The sequence below is a fragment of the Ammodytes marinus genome, assembly GCF_949987685.1.
Source record: "Ammodytes marinus genome assembly, chromosome: 12".
NCBI lineage: Eukaryota > Metazoa > Chordata > Actinopteri > Uranoscopiformes > Ammodytidae > Ammodytes > Ammodytes marinus.
In genome coordinates, this window is record NC_137216.1 from 31,309,805 (window position 1) to 31,319,473 (window position 9,669).

The window sequence follows — 9,669 nt, forward strand, 5'->3', positions numbered from 1 at the left end:
CCTCGGTCATCCCTTTCCTGTATCGGCCCTGGTGGATTCTGGAGCGGAGGAGAACTTCATTGATGCCGGCTTCGCGTCTCAGGTTGGCATTAATTTGGAACAATTACCCTCTCCCTTAAATGTTAATGCCTTAGATGGCCGCCACCTGGTCCTTATCACGCACCGTACTAAGCCCCTTGAGTTAATTGTTTCTGGTAATCACCAGAAGTAGTAGTCTCCCCATACTCCCCTGGTTCTGGGTCACCCTTGGCTCAAGCGGCACAATCCCCAATTTGACTGGTCTTCTGGCAAGGTGGTGAGTTGGAGCACCTTTTCTCATTCCACCTGCTTACAATCTGCGCTGTCTCCAGCAGAGGGAGGTGTTCCCTTGCCCCAGGAACCCCCCAACCTCTCCTTGGTTCCCCCAATCTATCATGACCTGGGAGAGGTGTTTAGTAAGTGTCGTGCGCTCACCCTGCCTCCTCATCGCCCCTATGACTGTGCCATTGATCTCCTCCCCGGCGCCCCTTTGCCCAGTAGTCGACTGTATAACTTGTCCCGTCCTGAGAGGGAGGCCATGGAGAAGTATAATAAGGATTCTCTTTCGGCTGGCCTCATGAGACCCTCCTCTTCTCCTGTTGGTGCAGGTTTCTTTTTTGTGGCCAAAAAGGACAAGTCACTTCGCCCATGTATTGATTTCAGGGGACTCAATAACATTACAGTTAAGAACAAGTATGCTTTGCCCCTCATCAGTTCCGCATTCGAGCCGCTGCAGGGCGCCACAGTCTTCTCTAAATTGGACCTACGCAATGCCTACCACCTGGTGCGTATCCGTGAAGGCGAATGGAAGACGGCCTTTAACACCCCCCTCGGCCACTTTGAGTACCTCGTTATGCCCTTCGGCCTCACTAATGCCCCTGCCGTGTTCCAGAACCTGGTATACGACGTCCTCCGGGACTTTCTCAACCGCTCAGTTTTTGTCTATTTAGACGACATCCTTATTTTTTCCCGCAACCAGGAGGAACACGTCCAGCATGTCCGGCAAGTTCTTCAGCGGCTGTTGGAGAACAAGCTATATGTGAAGGCCGAGAAGTGTGAGTTCAGTGTCACCTCTGTATCCTTCCTGGGGTTCATCATTGAGAGCGGGCAAGTGAGGACCTGTCCCGAGAAGGTCAGTGCAGTGACAGACTGGCCCATCCCCGATTCCCGCAAGAAACTGCAGCAGTTTCTGGGATTTTCCAATTTTTACCGGAGGTTCGTCCGTGATTACAGCAGGGTTGCAGCCCCTCTCACCCGTCTCACCTCTCCTGCCCTCCCATTTGCCTGGACGCCTGAGGCGGACGCTGCCTTCTCTGGCCTTTCTCATCTGCCCCCATTCTTATCCAACCGGACCCCTTCAGGCAGTTCATCGTGGAGGTTGATGCATCTGACACTGGGGTGGAGGCGGTCCTGTCCCAGCGCTCAGCTTCTGATGAGAAGATTCAAACCTGCACCTTTTTCTCTCGCCGGCTGGTTCCTGCTGAGCGTAACTATGATGTGGGTAACAGAGAACTGCTGGCTGTGAAACTGGCGTTGGAGGAATGGCGGCACTGGCTTGTAGGGGCAGAGCAGCCATTCGTGGTTTGGACCGACCACAAGAATTTGTCTTACATCCAGACAGCTAAGCGCTTAGATTCCCGCTAAGCCCGGTGGTCCCTGTTTTTTGGGCGGTTCAATTTCACCCTCACCTACCGGCCCGGGTCCCGTAACGTCAAGCCTGACGCCCTCTCTCGTCAGTTTGGCACTGTGAACACACCGGCCCCCCCTGACACTATCCTCTCTCCTTCCTGCCTCAAGGTGGCTGCTGTTACCTGGGAGATAGAGTCCCTCACCGAACCGGAACCGGGCAACGGTCCTCCTAACCGCCTCTTTGTCCCCAGTTCAGTGCGCTCTCAAGTTCTGGTGTGGGGCCACACATCGCGCTTTGCCGGTCACCCTGGCGTGGGTCGCACCCTGTCACTCCTGAAGAGGCACTTTTGGTGGCCAGCGATGGCCGCTGACACCCGGGCATTCGTGCTGGCCTGCACGGTTTGTGCTCGGGCCAAGTCCTCCCATCAACCCCCTGCTGGCCTGCTACGCCCTCTTCCTGTTCCCAGTCGGCCCTGGTCTCACATTGGCCTTGATTTTGTGACTGGTCTTCCCCCCTCTAATGGCCACACAGTCCATCCCCATGTGCCCTTCAAGCACCCTGTGCCTCATCCCCATGTGGTCAAGGACCAAGAGCCTCTTCCCCAGTTTCCTGTCGGGGATTCCGAGCCTTCGTTTCCAGTGACTGACCCTGAGCCTCAGCTCAACGTTCCCCTCTCTGAGCCAGAGCCTCTTCCCCAGGTGGTCAAGGAGACCGGGCCCATCCAGATAAGCCTAGGCCGCCAAGAGGCGTCCATTGAGGGGGGGGGGGGTCCTGTCGTGATCAGCTGGTTGCTGTGTGTTCCCCCTCCTTTGCCTGCCACTCCCCCTCTGTCACCGCTCACCTGGTCTGCATCAGCAATCAACCACCTACTTCACCTCTGGCTTCCCTGCTGTCGTTGCCAGATCCATGCACTACAGTGGTAACTATGCGTGACTGGCTCCAGTTGATTCTTTTACCTCGCTCTGTTTCTTGCCGTTTTTTGTAGTTTTGAGATGACATGTTAAAAACACAAAAAAATCTTCTGGGGAAGAAGAACCCCCTATAGTCCATGAGCCAGGGGGGAAATTACAAATTGTGTGGTTGTTGCGGGATGACAGCACATCTTTAAAATAGTCACAAAAGAAATTAAAAAGTTGAAACTTTGGTTTGATTCAAATAAGTTATCTTTAAACTAGATCAAAACTCAATTGATGTTATTTGGTAATCACACAATAAACACACAGATGGTATAATAGTCATTGATGATGAAATAATTGAAAGAGTGTATGAAATCCATGTTTTTTGGAATTGACCACAAGCTGTGCTGGAAGCCCCACAACAAACATCTGTATAAGTTTAGTTAAGTCTTTATTGTCAATTAACACATGCAGATTCACACATGGTAAGACACACAAGTCCAGTGCCGGGAATCGAACCGGTTACTGGTTACTGGTCGGCCGTCTATCCATCCTAAACCATCCCACCCCCCCCCCCCCCCCTCCTCCCAATGGCCAGGGCATATTGAGCAAAACTAGATACATCTCGAACCAGAACACACTACATACTCTGTAATGAACACTTACAGTATTTCACCATACCTATTTCTATTGTGTGGAAGTTTGGGAAACACTAACAAGAGAACCTTAACAAATATTTGAACACTGCAAAAAAGAGCAATTAGAATGATAAATCATGGGGATTATCATGAGCACACCTATCATATTTTTGAAATCACAGTCATTGAAATCTGACATTGTTAAATTTAAAACTGCACAGTTTATATTCAAAGTAAAAGAAAATAATTTAACAGATAAATTAAGAAAATGTGTAAGGATATAGAGGGGGATATCATCCATAAGGCTAATTTACGTTAAAACAACCTCTTACGAACCATGCTTGAAAGCATGTGCATTTCAGTGTGTGGGCCGACCTTGTGGAATGGATTTAACAATGAAATCAAACGAAGACATAATATTTTACAGTTCAAACAAAGATTCAAGAAAACAGTAATTTCCCTATACATTAAAGAGGACCTATGATGCTTTTTGACTTTTATGACCTATAAACGTTGTTATGATGATTCATAGTCATGCTTAACCATACTAAATTATCAAATAATGACTTACATGCATTTCGATGTATTCCCTGCTGACCGTCTGGGGTGTCTGTGCAGAGCACTAAACACTATTCTAGCCAGTCGAGAAGTCACGTCTTCAAAGCGGTCTACCCTTTCATAATTCGTGACGTCGCATAAAAATTTGTGACGTGACCACGCGGATGTTTCCATGTATGGTAATGCTGTCACTTCCCTGTTCGCGTCTGCCTCGCGCCTTTATAGGTCCATGCTCGCGCTTCCCGCCACTGAAAGTGTTCCGGAAGGAAGGTAACCAATCACAACGGAGTGGGGTTTGCAAGAGGGGGGGGGAGGGTAGCGGAGATGGCCGATGCACAGGCGGAGGGAGCGGAGATTGCCGAAGCACACACACTCAAGTGTTGACAGGATGTGCTGGATCGCCAAAATAAGAGAAAGAGCTTCCCGAAAATCTACATAGTTTTTTGTGATGTGATTCGTGTCAGGTTGCTCTATAGCAGTGTAAAACAAGAAATTAAGACCAGAAAAGTAGTATAATAGGTCCTCTTTAAGGAAAACACCTGAAAATATTTAATTTTAGTGCAGGCAAAGTGTATTGTTGTATGTTGTCATATTGATGTTGTTGTATGACCTGCATTTATAAATGCTTATTCTGTAATAATGTAAGGCTGTAAAGTGCGGGAAGGAATGTATAAGAATTATGTGAATCTGTTTTTCTCCTTTGAGATTGCTTTATCTGTTTGTGTTTAAACTTTGTTTTTATCAGATTGTTTTATTTCCTTTTAAATAATGTTGTTTGTTCGAGATTAATACAAATTTAATAAAATTATTTTTATTACACCAAAGCCCAAATTTAATAACTAAATACTAAATACAGAAAAGAAAGGCACCATGTAGGTCATACAAGTTGTATAAGTCACATGGTCAAACCTATTCACATGTTACAAGCACTGTTTTGAATGCTTTATGTTGTGAGAGAAAAGGCCTTTCTAAGGAAAAGAGAGGTAACCTCTCCCTGGAAAAAACGGACATAACATAGGCATTCTATGGGCTTCAATAGCAAGTTGCTGAGTAAAGGGTTCTCTAAGGGGGGCCGCCGATTCTTTACGTTTGGTGAGGTATAAAAGGTAAGGGTCAAACCGGTTGGAAGGCAGTTCAGTAGCAACAGCAACAGCAACTCACCTCCAGCCAACATGAGCAACACCGGCATGAACATGAGGGGCAAGGTACTTTAAAAATCCTTTTAATGATCAGCATTCATTTCTGCTTACAAAATGAGATAATCATATTCAGCTTACTACTTGTTTGTTTCCTCCACAAAACTTCTTTCAGATTACCTTCTACGAGGAGAGGAACTTCCAGGGCCGCTCCTATGAGTGCATGAGCGACTGCTCTGACATGTCCTCCTACCTGAGCAGGTGCCAGTCCTGCAGGGTCGAGAGCGGCTGCTTCATGGTTTACGAGCGTCCCAACTACATGGGAAACCAGTACTTCATGAGGAGGGGCGAGTATGCCGACTACATGAGCATGATGGGAATGAGGGAGACCATCAGGTCTTGCCGTATGATTCCCATGGTAGGTTTAAAGAAGCAGCTTCCATCCTACTCTGGTTCTACTACCACAACACTTGATATTAACATTATCTATTCTCCCAAAAACAGCACAGGGGCCAGTTTAGGATGAAGATCTACGAGAGGGAGAACTTCGGTGGTCAGATGAACGAGATGATGGAGGATTGTGACAACATCCAGGACCGTTACAGTATGTCCGACTGCCAGTCTTGCAACGTGATGGACGGCCACTGGCTGATGTACGAGCAGCCCCACTTCAGAGGCAGGATGATGTACATGAGGCCCGGAGAGTACAGGAGCTTCAGGGACATGGGCATGAGCGGCACTAGGTTCATGAGCATGAGGCGTATTATGGACATGTGCTAGATGTTTTCGTTTTGAAATAAAAAAAAAATGTGAACCTGCGGCTTTGTTTCTGTTCTTTTCCTTTTTCAAAAACATTTGATTTTAGGAAATCCATTGAATGAACAATAGGAGGTGTCCAAACCAAGCATGCTAGCAATGAAAGAAACCAGTTTCTTCTCACTCGAATAACTGTTCTGTTTAAAGATAGAAAGAGGCATTAGAGACACAACACACTTAGAACAGCTGAAGAGAGGCAGCATAAGGTACATGAAGAACACAGGAGCTGTAAGTGGCATGAAGTGAATAAGCATGAGGCGTATCATGGTCTCTGGCTACTAAATGGTCAATGAGCTAGCTTATAAGCCAGCCAATGTTAAAGCTAAAGTCTGTCATTTATTGTACCTAGCAACATTTGAATTTAGACATGCAATATTGTTGCAATTGTGCTCGCGATTTGTTAATTTTAAGAGGCCAACACTCCCGATGTCACGCAGATTAATGAGCTTGAAATTATGTTTAGTGCTCTGGGAACAATAAGGGCAACCTAATAGTTACTATGTAGTAGTGTTGTAGACAAGACTTCCTTATTGAGACAATAAGTTGTGTGTTGTTCGTTTGAAAGTGCACCTCTTCAGCTGGGTCTCGGAGCGCTTGTTTGGTCCAACCCCGAGTGCGATTGTTGTATTCACAACTGCCTGAAAGATGCGCACCGAAGACGGAAGTGCATCTGAGTTCTATTCAACCGATTTAAACACGGCAGGTTTGAATACGCCCTTAGACAAAACCAGTAAGAGGACAACGGACCCCTAGTTTCGCCGGAGAATCGGAGCAGCGGGGGCTGTATTGCATTCGCTTTACCGCACTGTTGTGATGAAAAGGGATCTGTGTCAGGAGGTGAACCTTTTGATCTACCGGTCAATCTTTGCTCCTACTCTCACCTACGGTCATGACGTCTGGGTCATGACCAAAAGAAGTAGATTGCAGGTACAAGTGGCTGAAATGGGTTTTCTCAGGAGGGTGACCGGTGTCTCCCTTAGAGATAGGGTAAGTGCAGTCATCTGTTAGGAAAATGGGTTTGGTAAGTGCTCAAGATACGACCAGCTGGGAGGAGGCCTCGAGGATGACCAAAGACTAGGTTGACAGATTATTTCCAAACTGGCGTGGGAACACCTCTGGATCCCAAAGTCAGAACTCGTTAATGTGGCCCGGGAAAGGGAAGTCTGGGGTCCCCTGCAGGGGCTGCTGGCCCCACGACCCAAACCGTATTACGGATGAAGATGGATCAAAGGATGTTTTGTCCCTAACTACAATGATGAAGCATTGTGAATTTGCTATTTTGTTTCCATGTTCCCAGGGTCCTATGTTCCACAATATCCTCTTAATATGACATATCAAAGAGCCCTTTCAAGGGGTATTATGCACTCAGCAATGTTTTTCCCCTTGTTCAAATGTTCAATGTAAATAGATTTCCTCGTCAATAGGTTGAAATCAACCACTTGTGGCTTAAAGGCAAAATCACTTTTTTCAGCGCATGAAGTTACCAACCCCCGAAGATAAATTGCGTTTTTGGAATCCGGTGAATATCTGGTTTAGGCTCAAGGTAGGGATATTTTTGATATTTTATAATATGGTGCTTAGAATCACTGGAAAGGGGGCCTTTTCGGCTTTCATTTAAGGCCAGTACTGGGTCTGTCTGACAAACACAGAGGTCACATGACTTCTTTAAACCAGAATTATAACACGTTTTTTCACAAGTTCCGCCTAAACTGTATGCCTTCTTTTATTCCTGTGGCATGAAAAAACACCAGGGACACAAAACTCAACAACTTCAATACTCATCATCTGTGAGCCGGTGGCATCGCTCACAACAAATAGTCATTGTACAATTACCTGTTTTACAGAAAATATGACAATAAGTATTTTTGAAATCTTTAAACTTCAAATAACTTTTAAAACTTCTCATAACTTTGGTTTAAGAGAAGAAACTCTTGAGTTGTTAATAGGAGTTATACATGAAAAGAATTTCATGTACAAAGCAGCTCTTTAGTTGTAAGGCAAGGCAGGTTTATTTCTATAGCACAATTCAGACCATTCAGACCATTCAAAGTGCTTTACAGGGGCATAAAATACATCAAGATTAGACATTAGAAATTGCATTTAGAGATAGTAAAAACAAAGAAAATACATCAAGATTCAAGATTAGACATTAAACATTTAGAGTCAAGACATTGATGTGGAATAGCTGCAGTGAAAATGACCTAACTGACAATATAGTTATTTTCTATATAGTCTATTTAACTTAATTACTCTTCTATAGTGTCAGGCTAATTTAAAAGTATTGGGGAAACTAGGGGGGCGCATGTGGCATAGTGGTTAGAGCAGGTGTTCGAGTCCGACTCAGGTCAGTTCTCTGCATGTCTTCCCCTGTTTGCCCCATTTCAACTCTCCAAATCTGCCTAGTAAAAAAAATAATATAAAAAAATGATTGGGGAATCTGTATTCATAAAACCAAGTACATGACTTCCTTTGACAAACAAAATGTATCCAACTTATTCTAGAAGGAGTTTACTAAAGGCGGCCTCAGCACATACTCTGGCAGCTCGTTCCATGTTATTAAAACACAAATTGTGAAGATGTTTTTTCTCTATTCAACAGTTATCAGTGTTACTACATTAGGGCAAAACAAACTCTTAAATGTGCACTATGTAACTTTTGGTTGTGTCAGAGAAGTGAACACTTTCTAAGGTATATTCTCATAACTGAATAAACAAACTTTCCTCGCAGGAAAATGTGATCCCTGGAACACTGAAGTAGGAAAGCTTCCTGAAAAGTTGCTATTCACTGTTGTTGTTTACAGCAGCAGGGCCAACAGTTTGGTTTACAAACATATTCTAGTCCTTCTTTTGGTTCCAGGTTCCTCAAAATAATTTAGTTTTGATGATAGAATTATTCAATACTAAGAATTATATGTAGAGAAAATATGTTTTGTAAACTAACTGCAGGCTCTGTGAATGTAAACAAACCCCTCCTCTGAAACGGCATAGTGCACCTTTTCACACAAATTCTAAACAAATAATACAAAAAATAATCCAACAATTATGAGTGTAAATACATTAGGGCATTTTACAAAACAAACCCTTGAGGTGTTTGTAGATTTCTTTCATTTTCAGCCCATATATGATCGGGTTAAATAGAGGATGATACATTAGCAATTGTAAAGTCATTATGAAACGAACAATTTTAGGAAACTCTGTCCCCATTCGCAGTAAAAGCACATCGTATACAGTCAAACAAGAGAAGTTGATTAAAACTATCAGATGTGGTAAACATGTCTGGGTTGCTTTTCTCCTCACTTCTCTACTACTTCTATATACAATAATAAATATCCTTGTGTATGTGAATAGTATGAAAATCGTAGGGAAAATTATAACATTTACTAATTGAACCAAACCATACACATTCAGCACTGTAGACCTCACACAGTGCAGTGTCTGAAATGTACTGTTACATATGATCCCCTTCAAAGTAAAAGCACAGAGTTTTCTCTTAGCGCTCAAAATAGCTGACACAGCAACTTGACAGGTGGGCACAAGCCAAGCTACAACCAGTGAAACATTCACATTAGTCTTTGTCATGATGGTTTGATATTGCAGAGGTTTGCATATAGACACATAGCGGTCATAAGACATAGCCGCCAGTAGTAAAAACTCTGAAGCAGTAAGAGAATAGTATGCAAAGACCTGAAAGAGGCAAGCTGAATATGAGATTATTTGTCGTTCGGATAAAAAATCGATTAAAAGTTTGGGGTAGGTAGCGGTGCTGAAAAGAACAGAGTTGATGAGCAAGGCAGCAATGAAAATGTACATCGGTTCGTGGAGGTTTTGGTGATTCCAGATCAGATACACAATAGTAGAATTGCTGCATATTATCAGAATATACACTGTTAACATTATCACAAAATAAAGGTATCGGTATTTGTGCAGTTCCACATAGCCATCGATAAGAATAAATGTTACATTGACTTTATCATCCAT

The 9,669-nt window shown here is 44.0% G+C and overlaps 2 protein-coding genes across 2 annotated transcripts; one reads left to right on the top strand and one right to left on the bottom strand.

Moving 5' to 3' along the window:
- Positions 1-4,912: 4,912 nt before the first annotated feature.
- Positions 4,913-5,656, top strand: LOC307258508 (gamma-crystallin M3-like; the record flags this gene model as incomplete). The annotated part of the gene is made up of 3 exons (XM_080038066.1): positions 4,913-4,945; positions 5,052-5,294; positions 5,381-5,656. The coding sequence occupies 3 exons, from the start codon at positions 4,913-4,915 to the stop codon at positions 5,654-5,656; spliced, it is 552 nt and encodes a 183-aa protein (XP_079894192.1).
- A 3,092-nt stretch (positions 5,657-8,748) lies between these two features.
- Positions 8,749-9,669, bottom strand: LOC307258879 (olfactory receptor 11A1-like; the record flags this gene model as incomplete). Its single annotated transcript, XM_080038545.1, has 1 exon — positions 8,749-9,669. One exon carries the CDS (start codon positions 9,667-9,669, stop codon positions 8,749-8,751), a length of 921 nt encoding a protein of 306 aa, XP_079894671.1.